We start from the raw sequence: 15,604 nt of genomic DNA on the forward strand, positions 1-15,604 counted from the left end.
ATATAAAACCTACATATGAATGAGTGAACCGATGGGTGATATGCAACGGAATGCAATATATACAGATGAGATGGAATGACGATCCATAGTGCTTTATTTTTCATCATTGAGCTTTAAAATGTTGTAAGAAAGTACAAGCAACTTGACATAAAGATTCAAGATGACCAGAGTATTTCTTACATGGATTTTATATAGCAAGTTAATACAAGCAACTTGATATAATGGATCAAGTTGACTTGAGTATTGCTTGCGGAACAGACAAGGATTTATCTCCTTTCATGTATGACTTGGATCGTCCTCCTTGATCTTAAGCTGATCATATCCTGAGACAAGTGCATACCGTACTAAGAGATAAAACCTTTATCCAGTTTGGATGAGGTAGGAGGAACCAAAGAAAGAGCAATGTACCTGCAAACAAACAGTATATACATAAAGAATAAAGAATAAGGATCCTTGGTAATGGTTCATGCCCATATGGTCGAGGTATACGATGTAGTTAGCAAGCCGTAGTGATCTATGAATGTATTTTTGCCTATGATCACGTAACTTGGTGAACTTCCCACATAGACACCATTAGTACATGCCCCAGTACTTCATCGGAAATAATGCACAAACAAAACAAAATAATGCTGAAAAGATCCCGATACAGATAAACAAATGATTGTACTCACAAATCAACCAAGTATTTGATAGCTTAACATAATTTTCTTGTCAAAGAAAACGTCATCTTGTCTTTGTTTTGGTAAGGAAGGATGCATCCTTGTTGAAGACAATTTTGAGTGTGTGGTCGATTGATAAATGGTCATTTGTGTGAGTATTTTGTCAATGTTTGTCTTGGTATCTGCACGGAGGAGTATGTACAAGGTGTTGCCATGTTGTTGTGTGTTTTTCGATGTTTTCTGATGTTTTTGGATTTTTGAATTGTTTTGAATGTTTTTGGTATTTTTGCGAGATATTTTTGAATGTTTTTGGTATTTTGACGATTGCTTGAATGAAGAACTTAATGAATCATAATACAATGTAGAATCCACTTCCATCAATAGGTTGAGGGCTTTGCCCCCAGTTTTAGACATGACTATAAACAAGCGGGATGCAAGATGCATGCAGTACTGTCACAATTGTAGATAAATAACAAGCCATGGTTGTGGATGGATGGATGTGTATATGAATGTGATCGTAATGAGCCTGAAAGACAATGGAGCCATAGCCTTTACGAGTGGTGCCTGTTTGTTAGGTTTTCACCATCGTACTTACCCAAGGTGCCACCGGAGTGGTTGTTCACCATTTGGATGCATGATCTTTCTTTACTCTTTTTTTTTTTAATGTTTTTGTATTTTTTTCAGGACATTTTTCTGAATGTTTTTGGTATTTTTTGGTATGCAGGGGAGCCTGATGCTCTATACACCTTAGGTATAAAACCGTTTGAGGTGCATGCTGTTGATTGGATTTGCAAGCGGTTCTCCTTCTGATGTAGCCAGCTGATATGCCCCGGACCCGAATACAGTAGTGACAACATATGGGCCCAGCCAGTTTGATTCAAACTTGCCCTGACGTTCTCTGTTTGGTTGATTGCGAGGATTCTCTCGTAGAACAAGATCACCTACCTCAAATGTACGAGGTCTAACTCAGTGATTGTAGCTTCTGCTCATGCGCTGCTGATAGGCTTTGAGATGGTTGTATGCAGCTTGTCGCTTCTCATCAAGTAACTCTAAGTCCTGAAGACGGGACACTCTATATGCTTCGTCTTCTATCAAATTATGCAAGGAAACCCGTAATGATGGTATCTCGACCTCAATAAGCAAGATAGCTTCTGCCCCATAGACCAATGAATAAGGTGTTGCACCTGTAGGGGTTCGAATGCTAGTTCGATATGCCCATAGCACTGGATTTAGTTGAACATGCCAATCACAGCCGACATCATTGACTGTCTTCTTTAGGATCCTCAATATGTTTTTATTGGATGCTTCGGCCTGACCATTGCCTTGTGGGTAATAGGGGGTGGAAAAGCGGTGTTGGATATGAAACTTCTCACAAAGTTCACGGACATCCTGATTTTTGAAAGGAAGACCGTTATCTGTGACGATGGACATGGGCACACCATACCGACAAATGATGTAGTTGAGGATGAATGAGGCGATCTGCTTGCCGGTGACTTGGGTAAGTGGAACAGCTTCGATCCACTTTGTGAAATATTCGGTGGCGGTAATAATGAATTTATGGCCATTGGATGAAGATGGATGGATTTTACCCAAAAGGTCAAGGCCCCATTGACAGAAAGGCCATGGTGTCGTGATTGGTTGTAGTTCCTGGGCGGGTGCATGTATCAGGTCGCCATGAACTTGGCATTTCTTGCACTTCCTGACAAAGTAGTAGGAATATTTTTCCATAGATGGCCAATAATATCCAGCTCGCAGGAGTTTCTTGGCTAGTGATGGACCACTTGAATGAGTCCCGCAAATTCCTTCATGTACCTCTTCCAAAGCCTTTGTTATCTCATCTTGTTCCAGACATCGAAGGAGAGTACCATCAAGACCGCGTCAGTATAGGGTGTCGGCAATAATGGTATATCAAGCAGTTTGGCGAATGAAGGTTTTTCGTTGGTTATTCGATTGGTTGGGAGGAAGGGTATGGTCGCGGAGATAGGTGTAGAACTCACCATACCATGGGGATTCGGAACCGACAAGGCGACATGTCATCTCGGTTTCAGGGATATCATAAGCGGGGATCCAAAGCTATTCTACCAAGAACTCGTAGCGTGTTGAATGTTGTGGAAGATCTAGGAGAGATGCGATGGTAGCCGTAGCATCAGCAGCGCGATTCTGATCTCTTGGTATCTGCTCAAAAGTGATAGTAGTAAATGATGTCTTTAGACTGTCTACCATTTGCTTATATGGCATGAGTTTATCATCTTTAGTCTGATATTCATCGGTTGCTTGTCGAATGACCAATTGTGAGTCGCCATATACTTGCAGTTCTTGTAATTTCCATTGTACGGCTAACCTGAGTCCTGTGATCAAGGCCTCATATTCTGCTATGTTGTTTGTGCATGGGAATGTGAACCTGTAAGACTTTGGAATGCTATCACCTTGGGGTGTGATAAACAGAATGCCTGCCCCCGAGCCATGCTTAGTGTATGACCCATCAAATTATAGTTTCCATGGATGTGCTGTTGTGATCATGAATATCTCTTCATCTGAAAAATTGGAAATAAGAGGATGATCGCCTGTGAGGGGTGCATCGGCCAACTGATCTGCAATAACTTGACCTTTGATAGCCTTTCGGTCCACATACTCAATGTCAAATTCACTTAGAATCATCACCCATTTGGCCAAGCGACCTGTCAATGCTGCTTTGCTGAGTAAATACTTGAGTGGATCAATCTTTGCAATGAGTTGTACTTTGTGTGTTAACAGATAGTGCCTCAGTTTAGTGGCTGCTAAGATTACTGCTAGGCAAGCTCGCTCAATAGGTGTGTAATTGAGTTCATAGCCCACCAGTGTGCAAGAGATGTAGTATACAACACACTCTTTGCCTTCTGCATTATGTTGTGCCAGTAGTCGTTCAGGTAACTGAAGAGAACGTCTGCTAGACATTTGGCGCCATCATTGCAGGAATACTGAGAATAGTTCACCTGGTTTTTGTTTGGTGTTGCACAGATCAGCCATGGTGATGTCGCGTTCAATGTTATGAGAATAATGAGCTAGGAACTTCTAGATGAGTTCCTCAAATGTTCTAATGCCTCCTGGTAGTCGGGAAAACCATGATGTGGTTGTTCCTCCCAAGCTTTGGGGAAAAAGGCGCATTAGGTAGGTGTCTTCATATGCCACTTCAAGACAAGCGGAATGAAATTCTCTGACATGATCATGAGGATCTTCCTTTCCTCGATATTTTTCAAATTTGGGTGTTTTGAATCCTCTTGGAAAGGGTGGCATGTAAAGATTCCTGTCAAAAGGATAGGGACAGATGTCATTGAGTGAGAATTGGTTAATCTTGACACCACTATGAAGATGTTGGGCGAGAGTCTCGACTTGTTGCCGCAACATCTCCATTTCATTTGGAGGAGGAGGTGGTGGGTTACCTTGAGGAATGTTATATCTGATGGGATCTCTACCTCTTTCCTCTTCATGACGACTTTGTCTTTCTGATGCTTGTCTTAATTGGGCAAGATCAAAGTCAGAGGGGAGTTTGGCTCCTTCTTGAGCGAGTCTTAAGAAGTGAGCATCCACATTGCTCCTGAGTATTTCGTCAAACAATCTATTAAAGAGAGGGTTATGCTGAGCCCTTTCTATTGTTGCAGGAGTGGGAGTACTTGGGTTTTCGTCATCTGCATTTCCTCCAAGTGCTTCTTGAAATTCATTGAGATTTTCCTCTTCTTCTTCTTCTCTTTCTATTTCTCGTTGTCTCGACTGTGATCGGGTTTGAGCCATTTTTGCTTTATGAGTCTTTGTTGAAGTTGTGTGAAAATGATGATGAGTTTTTGTTGAAATGAGAGATTGATGGTTGGTGAATTGTGTTGCACGTGGATCTCTAGCACTTTTTAAGGTAGATGTTACCGAAATTCCTTTTTTTGAATTGCTTGTTTGTTTGAGAAGATTTGATGTGATAAGGTGTAGAGAAATCTGAGATGTGTTACAAATTTAACTACCTAGTAATGAGAGGATTCACTCATGAACTAGTTTTAACCTGCGTAGATGTGTCTCTTAGGATGAGCTTATCCTAGATGTAGAAACAATCTAAAAAGTGATGTGAAGTGTTTGATTTCAAGCAATATCTAAAAGAGAACTTGGAACAATAACCTCTTAATGTTCTGAGAGTTGGGACGGATTGATGATGAAATGATGTATGAGTGAGATGATGGATGAAAATGTTTTCAACTTCAATAAAAACTCTGTGTCACGAATGGGACAAACTCTACCTCTTCTCTTTCAGGTGTTGGAGGTATTTCTCGAGCTGTGTTGTAGGTGATGCAGACGTTTGAGAAGAAATTGGGATTAATCTTTTCTCGATTTTTGTGATAACTCAGAGCTCTATATTGCATAAAAGCTCTGCGGTTCAATGATTCGGAATCAAATTCATTTGTTTTACCTTGAAGGTATAGACGCATGTGATGTAGAAAGACTCTATGGGAGACAAAGATTTGTCGATTGATATAGAAGAATTTCCTCTTTTTGATCGAAGCCTTTGAGCTCAATGGTCTTCTTTTCAAGTTGATATTCTGATGACACTTCTTCTTTCGCAAGATGTGAAGAATGGTCATAAAATTTTAACTCTTTGTTGTTTGTACCTTGTTTTTGATGTTTTGGGGTTGTTTTGACAGATGTTTGGTTGGATGAATACTTTGTTTTTGGGATTGACTTTCTGATTTTTCTTTGACAAGAAAACAAAGCAAGCACACAAACACAAGAATGTTGCCTAAAAGGCACAAATGAGTATGGGTCTAGATTAACCCAATCCTTGGACTTGTATATGACCCTTCCTTTAGATGTATTTTAAGGTGTATTTCCAAAGCCTGAAGTCGGCTCAATTTGCACTTGGTCTTTAAAACGAACACACTTCAAACACTTTTTATCCCTAAGGTCAAATGGCCAGTTGTGATAAATTTAGCCCACATCTTGATATTTCTTCGACTTTGGTACTACATACCTTATGAATCCTGCCGTGGCAGGTAAGGATGTGATATACTAAGTCTTGCACGAGCATAACAAATAGATGATCCCTATGATGGGGGAGTCACCACTTTTATCAAGCCACAAGTGACTTTTCAAAAAGCTATGTTTCTACTCAAGGAAATATGTATGGTGAGTATCTTGGGAGCAAAACCATCTATGCTCTTGCACTAAATTATATCGCAAATATCCTCAATCAATAGAACAGGTGGGCTACTACTTAAAGGTGTTTAGTCATGTTCGATGTTTTTGGACATAAGTTCATTATGCAGTGACTCACTTAAGAGCCTTGTAACTGGTGGTGGGGCCCATTTGTCCTTTCGGCTAGTTACACTGTAGGAACAGCTATACCCAAGGCTACAGCTTTCGCTCTCACCTGATTTCTATAGCGGCTCGAAGGATTTACCGCTCGAGGTCATTCCTAAGAGTATCGATCCCTTGGCAGGCCTCTCTTAAAAAGATAAAATTTGAGTGTTACTAACACTTTTTTCTTACACCTAGGACCACGAGAGCCAAGGGAGAGGATAGTGTGTGTTAAAGGTAGGACCACTCAACTGACTTTTTTGCACAAATGTGCCAAGCACAAAAGACACTTTGTTCTTTTTAATCCATCATTGCAATGTGATCTAACTATTTGGAGGTGTTGCTCCAGCAGTCATGGTGTTCTTTTTAACTTCAAAAAGCAATGTGTTTTGTATTCTAGAATTTGAAATCCTGGTCAACGTAATGAAAACACGTTTGCTTGAAGGAAAAATCGCTTTGCAAAATTTTTGAAACAAGTTGATTGTTATTTTTACTTGTCCAAAAATTGAAGTATGGATTGTGATTTTTAAGTTTGATGCAAGAAAGAAAATTTGTGTGTTGATTTTAAGCACCCAAATAAAGATGAATCCTAACTAGCAATGGAAGTAAATGTTTGTTTTTAAAGTGTTTTAAGAGCACCAAAGGAAAATTTGTGATTTTAGTGATGAGTTTTTAAACCTACAAAAACAATGAATAGTTAGTAAAATCTATGTCCAAAGGGGGGCTTCCATAAGCCTAAGACTTTCAATTTTTCGGTTACAAGGTGAGTTTTACAACATTCTGTTGCAATAGCGCTAGTCTGCGTTTAAACAAAAGCGCTATTTCACACAGAAGCGCTGAAATAACAAAACTGACAGAGAGTCAAAAACGCTAAAAGATCTTCAGTAGCGCTAGAAGAAGAACAGAAGTGCTAGAATAGTGACAAAAGCGCTGAAACTTTTACAATAGCGCTATTGTAAGGACAATAGCGCTAAAAGAAAAAGTGTCAATGGCGCCAGAACGTGTTCAATAGCGCTAAAGCGCAACCTGTGTGACACTTTCAACAATCAAACATGTTTGTTAGAAAAAAAATGAGATGTTTTTGGTGGTTCGATTCACGTCGGGTTCACCAAATGATGCCCTCCTAAATGGCACAAGGTTAGCAAATGATCAACAACACAAAAAAGACACAAAACCGTTAGATTGTTAGCGTTAGTCAATCAAAAACTAATCTAAAAAGGCATATCAAGAGAGATACTAAAAACATGCTAATATATCTAACTAAAGAAGCAAAGATAACGAGGCATCTCCAAATGCCTCTTAGCATGGTTTTGGTTCCTTTCTCCCTTGTTCCTCTCCTCTCCAAGTTCCAAAATAGTGTAGCTCTCAGCAGCTTTTTGCACTATGGATGCTTATGGAGGATTGAGATTGTAGTATTGAGCTTTGAATGTGAAATGAAAAGCTAATACTTATGCTATGGATGCTAAAATGATTTATTTTTAACCAAAATAACAATACATGAGTTAATTATGCTAAAATGCTCTCTTAAAATGCCTATAGCTTAAATGCATACAAGTTTTCAGGATCTGGATTATGAAGAAATGGGCTCTATTTATAAGAAAAATGGAGCAATGGATGGTTGAGATTGAAAGATTCAATCAAGGGTTGAGTTTGAAAGTTGGGGATCCATGTGCACAATTGGCACCAATGAAATGGTGACAAGTGTCAACATAGGGTTGGGTTGAGAAAAGGGGTTGGAGGCATTAAAGACCTGAGAAGACCTCATGGTTATCTAAAGGCTAAGGGTCAAGTCTAAATTAAGCTTACCCACTGGATTAAGAGTTAATCCAAGGATAAACCTTTGTGCAAATGTTTAAGAGATAATCATGGTCAAAGCATTAATGGCCTGATGAGACCTTTGGGTTGGATAGAGGTTGAGTCAAAACAAATGTTTTAACCATGTGGGAGGGTTTGAGTTAACCATTAATGGTTATTGGAGACTTTGGGGATTAAGTGGTTGAAGGTTGAAAGCCTTTAAAGGTTATCAAAGACTTTGAGCCATTTAGTGGTTGAAGACTTGAAGCCTTTAATGGTTATCAAAGACTTTGAGGTTTTGAGAAGTGACTTCATTTTGCTTAGGAATGTGACAATATTTAGGGGATGGATTAGGCTAATTAGAAAGGGGTTAGAAGAATCTAGAAGGGGATTAGATTTTGCAAGTGGATTTGGTGGGTGAGGAAAAATAGGATTTTATTTAAAATAAAAATTCATTTATTCCAATAAATGTGTGCAAGTTGCATTTGTAGGAAAATGCAAGTGGGGGGGGGATAATGATTTAAATAAATGTTTTATTTAATTTATTTAAAAGAGGAATAGGGGGATTTAATTAAATAAATAGATTTTATTTATTTAATTGATTTGTATTTGGTTTAATGAATTAATTAAAATAAATTGAATAATTTATTTAATTAATAGAAGAATGTTTGGGGATGAATTAATTAAATATTTATTTAATTAACTGATGGCTAGTGGATTTTTAATTAAATAAATAGCGTTTATTTATTTAACTAAGCTGGACAGATTTGTGTGACTACAGAAAAAGTAGAGCCCCGAAGGTGGAAATCATTAACGAGTTTAAGAAGTAGACTCTATTTAGTTTTTACCATTAATTTAAAATAATCTAATAGCCCTCTTTGTATTTTGTGAGATAAAATGTACCAACAATTTTTAATACTAGTGGGGCAAAAAATTGCGACCATTGGTTTTCATTGAGGTCAACAATTCAAAAGCAATTTCAACCCTCACAAGCATTACAACTTGTAAGTACAATTTAGCTCATGGAATACAATGAAGGTCATTAGATTATATTTTCAATCAATGGTGGCAACTAAATATTTTTGATATAACCCTAAAGTAACTAATAATTATGATATATTATTAGTGAATTAATTTAAATTTCTACAATAAATTGTAAAATTTTGGTGGTGAATCATATATTGAATATTGTGGTGAATCTTTGAGTTAAAAAAATTAATAAGGGTCACTTTAAAAATTGAAATTATTAGTAATTCCCAAATTTCAAAAAATAACCAATTGACAAATATTAGCCACTAAAAATTCACTAATTGAATACATAAAATTCCTCCTTTAAAAGAATAAGTAATATTGTTATCCCCCATAAAATTTAAACATTTGCTTTTTGCTTTTATTTGACTCCAGTAGATTAGAACTCGGAACCAATAATTGAATACATAAAATTCCTCTTTAGAAGAATAAGTAATATTGTTATCCCCCATAAAATTTAAACATTTGCTTTTTGCTTTTATTTGACTCCAGTAGATTCGAACTCCGAACCAATTCACTTTCTATGACAATATATTTGAAGCATATTTTACATGGGCTAAAACCCTCTGATAAATCTTGGAGCTGGAAAATAGTTCTGCTGATGTACTCTCGCTGAAGCTGCCAATTCCAGGCAGTGAGTCGGTGTAGGAGGGCGCAGTTTAAAATACAGAAATGAAGCGAAAGGGACACATAACAGAAGGGGACGTGGCATTGCTTTTGCGCAGGTATTTATTTTATTCTTTTGGATCAATTGGATAGTCACGCATTTTAATCATCATTTGTCCCTTTTCCAATTTTTTTGTATTCATGGACTTAGTTTTTTTCTTAAGATCGACAATGCAACGAGTCTGCAGGGTTTCCAAACCCTTAATATTATAGACTGTGAGAATCTTGTTAAGTAATTATATAAATATACGAGTTTCGTGCTTTTAATTGGTTCCACCAGAAAGTCTACATAAAGCTTGCAGGTTTTATACACCATCCAGAAACTGCATACAAGATTGGAATGGATTGTGGAAATCTTATAGCCTTGCAGGTTTTGTTTTAGTGCAATATTTATGATTTATTATATTTCTATATTAGAAATAGCAAAAGACAGATTTTGAGTAAATATAGAATTATAACAAAACGTACATGCAAAATTTTGTATTCGGACCACAAAAGGTACCGCGTAAACTAGACAATGAAGAGATCTGGTCTAAGTGAAAATCCTAAAAGAAGGCTCAATTTTATGCCATCAGTTAATTGTAAATCTTCTTTTTCTTTATTTTTTTTTGGAATATTTCAATCACATTGTTGTATATTACAATGACAATATTTTTTCTTCTGCCACTAGATTTGATTTTTCCTTTCATTAATGACAAATTTCTTACTTCTGCCTCTGGATTTGACTGCTCCTTTCATTAATTACAACAATTATACTTCTTCTGCTGGCTTTTCATTGTATGATGTATCTAACTGCTTCGTTCATTTTTCCCTCAATCTAAGGGGTTTGACTAGATACGAAAGCTTGTTACTGCTGCACCGCTTGAATCCCCTTTTTATCATATTATTGTTTTTGTTGATAGAGAAAAGAGGTGCGCGTTTAGGATCCTCGCCCATCGAAAGATAAGTGTTAAATGCACATTGGTGTAGCCTGGACATGTGGCCATCGGCTTCAGCTTATCAAAACAAAGCAAAACAATACATATCGAGGTTTATACATGTTATGAGCATTAGGAAATTACTGATAATCTTAAGAGAATAACTGTGCTGAATAGGTTATAGATTCCAAATGCAATGTAATGCCAAATCAAAACATGTACTCATAGAAACATTCGATTTATGTTGAGAAACCCTTTCAAAAAATTCCAGCAGCAGCAAAACCACTCTGATATATTATCCAAAGAACAAGATTACAATGTACAAGAGATTTAACTTATGCTAAGAGAAATCTTCACCCTATATTAAATCTACATACACCTTCAAAGAATCTGTCCTAAATGTAACATGTACTTTTAGAGGACCTATATCAATGCACTTTAGGAGTTGCTCTCCTTCTTGTGATTAATCCAACAACATTTGGAAACATTTTACAATACCATGTAACTATACATCCATTGCCATGTCTTCTTTGGATCCAGTCACAACAACATACAACTTGCAACCTTCTTGTGTTCTTAGAATACTACGGGCTTGTATTTATAGGCACAAAGCTCATAAGGAACCTGTTGTCATTTTATGACACCCTTGGTCCATTAGTGAGAACCGATTAGAGATATGTTCCATGGATCAGCGCTGCCCCAGTTTGATCCAAGAGAAAACGATGGAATCATGAAGTATGAAGTGTTGTCTTGTCGGAAGTTCCTTTCCCAAGCCTTCTCTTCCTCTCTCTTTCCCGGAACTAAGTTCCCTTCCCTGGTCTCTTGTTCTCTTGCCCCGGAACTTCGGAACCCCAAAGTTCCCAAGTTGCTAGTCTTCCCAACTTCGGTGACCCAGGTCTTCGAAGTTCCTAAGCCTTCTCTTTCTCTCTCTCTTTCCCGGAATTCCGGAACCCTGAGGTTCCGAAGTTCCTTTCCTTGGTCTCTTGCCTTAGAACTCCGGAACCCCGAAGTTCCCAAGTTGCTAGTCTTCCCAATTTCGGTGACCTAGGTCTCCGAAGTTCCTAAGTCTTCTCTTCCTCAACCCCGGAAACCCTAGGTTCCCAAGTTCCTAAGTCTTGAACCCCAAAACTCCGGAACCCCCAGGTTCCGAAGTTCCTTATTCCTCAAACCCGGAACTTCGGAACCCCCAAGTTCCCAAGTTCCTAAGTCTTCCCAACTTCGGTGACCCAGGTCTTCGAAGTTCCCCCAACTTCGGTGATCCATGTCTCTGAAGTCTTCCAAACTTCTTTCCGATTGGCGACACTTCCGGATGGCATGATCGACACTCAAGGCTTTAAATGCTCCAACAACTTTGGTGACTTATGCACCTTCTTTTGTGGAGCCACAGGGGTGCATTTAATGTCTTTGGCAGGATTTCCATCAAGGGAGGTACGGGGCCATGCTTGTTGTGGTGACTTATGTCATGTCTGCATACTCTGACTTTGGAAGGTCAGTCAATCCACCCTTCTCAGAATTGCCTTTTGTGGGTATGGCTAGGTTGCTTGCATGTACAAGTCAAGTGCATGCACTTCTTTGCACTTCCAGACTGACATACAGGGGTCATGATCACTTTTGTAACCATTTTTCTATATAAAGGCTGTTAAGCCTCATTGTAAAGCGTTCTCTCCCTGTTGGCTTGAGCTATTCTATGCTCTCCCACTTCTCTTGTATTTATCTTGCATTTATGCAACTGTAAGTTTGGCCTTTGGCCTTTGAATGAATTGGAATTACATTCTTGCCTTCCTTCAACTTATGCATGTTGTGTATGTTTCCTTCCCTTCATCATAGGTGTATGTTTTGTGGCTCTTCTCCCCATATATGTTGTGTTAACCTTTTTATTTTATGAGTGTGGCTTGTGGGAATCCTTCTCCCCTCTTGACACTTAGCAAATTCTAACCTCTATACATGCATTTGGGTCACTCATGCAACTGAAGTTTGTGCATCTCGTGGGTATTCAGTTGATTCCTTGTGCCATTTCGGGTGGGGAGAAGAACAATCTCTTATCTTGGTGCATCACCTCCTTTGATTTTAAGAATTTCTCTCTTCCCTTTACGTCTGCAAGTTGTTAGGATAGGCTTAGGAGTAAGTTTTGAAGTGTTGAGTTGGTTCAACACCTGCACTTGGACTGAGAAGGAAGTCGACCTTCTCCGGAGATTCAACCCCTTGCACAAGGTCCCACACTTCGGGGTTGTTTCCATGTTTCACAAGGTTGCTGTGTTGATGGCTCAGCAAGGGTGCGAGCTTTTGTGATAACATAATCATCAAGTGATTTTACAATTCAATGCATACAGGCTATGGACCAGAACCCTTCACATTCCTCTTTTATTTCCTTATGTGCTACACATGGCCTCTCACGTCCCATACAAGACTATATATTCCACAAGTGAATCCAAGTGCCCATGTGTGACTCTTGGCATGCCCCAAGAATCTCTTAACATTCCAAGGCATCCCATGTGGCTCTCTTTGCCCCATGCGACCTATCATAGTCTAATGCTTTGTCTCTTTGCTTGTCTTTTGTGATCCCCAACTATGTCTGCAATTTCCATGTTTGGGTTATCGAATTCGGGGGTTTGGGTTTGGGTACGAGTACAAGTTCGGCCCAAGGTTCGAACCCGGGTACCCAACCTTGGCGAACCTGGGTGTTTTCGGCACCTGGGGCATCCAGAAAAGGGCCCCACAAGTCAAAAAAACCATTTAAAAATTAAAAATGCCCCCCAACCCTAATTTCGCCCTACCTTTACTTTTTTTTGGTCATTTCACCTCATTTTTTCAACACAAAACTTGCATTCTCACCATTTTTTTCTCTCCTAGCTGGTTTTGAAGGTTGCTGATTTAGATGCTACAGTTGCACAACTTGCCCGAATCTCTATAGATGAGGCAACTCTTTCACTTGACATAGACCTAGCTAGTGGGAGTGGCAATCTAATGGATTATGGTTCAAATGAAGTTGAACCAAATGTAGACCTTGATGCTTCTAATGAAGATGAATATAGATTGTAATTTGAATTTTCGTTGTGTAACGGCATTTTGAGACTTGGATATTATCATTTTTGCAAATTATTATTATTATTTTTTAGATAAGAGCTATCATTGTGGGGATAGCACCCTTGTATTGCTAAAAGGATCTTACAACAACTGCTTTGGCAGAAAATACTAATCCTATCATATCCTAACACTGCTATCTATCATAACCTAACACTGCTATCTGCAGCGAATGCTAGTACTCCTACCATATCCTATCATTGCTAACTGTAGCGCATACAAACAGAGATACAAAATGTTACTACTGTTCCCCATTGAAGGTCTGCATGATGACCCCTGCATAATCTCCAATGCTGAGTACATTCTCTGTGGCTTCAGCTGAGAACCACTAGGTTTTGGAGTTAGTTATTCTGCGGAAGGGAGCCATATTGCCGTTTTGCATTGCACACCGAAACACCTCCCACGCGTTTTCCCCAAATGTTCTCATCATTTCCTTCAGCTCCTCCCTCTCAATGCGTCTGCGTTCTGTCTCACTGGCATCTGACTCTTGATTCCCATCTTCCTCACTCCCCTCTTCTTCTTCTTCAGAATCTGATGGTAGAAAGTAGCTTGGCTGAAAATACGTCTTGAGTATGCTAATCCATTCACCCTCCAGCAGACTTAAAATGGAGTCTGCAATGTGGTTGCCGTTAACTGGCTTGACAAAACCATTCAGAGCCTCCACCGCTTTTTCCCTGCACTCCATGATGTCAACCAATGGCATAAGGACGGCTTCATAAATCGTGCTGTCACACCAGTGGCGATCAAAGTTTAGTGTGATCCCCACGAGTCCTCTGATAGCGTCATAGACATACTCCTTTGTGACAAACAAACTACGAATTTGCGCGTCCAACGTTTCTTCACAGTTCATGCAACCGATGCTCCCAAAAAAGGCCATGGCTAAGTCGAAGTCTAACTCCTACATGACCTGCTTTGAGAATTTCCTGCGCCTTGCATACCATGCACTCCGCATATACAGAGGCCAATAAATAGAATTTTGCTATGCTCTAGAAGTTTCGACCTGCCTAATTTACCATGGCCCCAAAATCTGCTAGAATCTGACCTTCCATTATTTCAGCCCTTCCTCTGTAGATCGGACCGCCGTCACTGCACCTTTCGAGTATTCGAGCTGCCTAAGAGCTCCACCACTTGTCCTACATCCGCTTCCCTATTTCCAAGGACCATCATCCCACTCCGTCGCATTTCCTTATCCATAAGTCCTTCCTGCACAGGTCTGTAACTTCTGGACTCAGGTCCTTGGGATCGACTGTCACTTTCGCAACCTGTGAATTGACTCCTAGATTTACCAATAGGTCGGCTACTTTATTTCCCTCCCTATGTATATGTGCTATTTCGTATGGTTTAATTGCTTGGAGTAAGGTTCGAATGCGCGACAACCATTTGGCTAGTTCCCAATTTAGTAGCTTGTCATTGGTCACCCCGTTTACGATTATCTGAGAATCTCCTTCAATCTGAACATTGGTCAAACCTTTCTCCTTGCAGAGTAACAGCTCGGCCTCTAGAGCTCTTATTTTTGCCTCATTGTTTGTGGCGTGGCTAATATAGCCATACGTGCCAGACACCACATTCCCCTCCTTGTTTCGAATAACAGCTCCAAATCCAGCCTGTCCCGGATTGCCTCTGCAAGCCCCATCAAAATTGAGCTTTACCCAATTGTTATGAGGCTTCTCCCATCTGACCTCTTTCCTGTTGATTCTATTTTTGGGATAGTGGAATAAAGCATTTTTGAAGGACCAATTCCTTTCCATTTCCATATCCCAATCATTGAATTTGAACTTGCTGACATTCCGTGACCTACCACAGATGACTTCTTCTATGCTCGCCTTAATGTCATTTATGACTAGTTCCACTATTTTGGTCGATTCTTTGAATATCCGCTTGTTTCTTTCTTTCTAGATAGCCCAAACAATCATTGCTGGACCAGTCATCCATAAGACTCCCCACTTAGACCGAGTGGATTGTGGCCATGCGGCAAGGAAATCTTTTAGAGTCATACTTCTAGCTGTATAGAAGCTAACCATTCCTAGGAACCAATCCCAGCAGCAGCGAGCGAACCCACAATTGAAGAGTAGATGGTCCCCTGTTTCTTCCCCACTGTTGCATAGTACGCACCAACTTGGCCCTTGTATGCCTATAGTTTTCAGTCTA

At 39.4% G+C, this 15,604-nt stretch overlaps 1 protein-coding gene across 3 annotated transcripts in view; it reads left to right on the forward strand.

Annotated features, from left to right (window-relative positions):
* Positions 1 to 9,250: 9,250 nt before the first annotated feature.
* The window catches only part of LOC131055408 (uncharacterized), a 92,527-nt gene continuing 86,173 nt past the window's right edge, over positions 9,251 to 15,604 (forward strand). For 2 of the 3 annotated variants that reach the window (XM_057989865.2, XM_057989867.2), the window contains exon 1: positions 9,252 to 9,517. In XM_057989865.2, the coding sequence (XP_057845848.1) occupies positions 9,465 to 9,517 (53 nt within the window). In that variant the 5' untranslated portion in view covers positions 9,252 to 9,464. Of the gene's footprint in view, positions 9,518 to 15,604 lie in introns of all 3 variants that reach the window. The other variant, XM_057989866.2, reaches the window with a different exon arrangement.

This window comes from Cryptomeria japonica, chromosome 8 (assembly GCF_030272615.1).
Source record: "Cryptomeria japonica chromosome 8, Sugi_1.0, whole genome shotgun sequence".
NCBI lineage: Eukaryota > Viridiplantae > Streptophyta > Pinopsida > Cupressales > Cupressaceae > Cryptomeria > Cryptomeria japonica.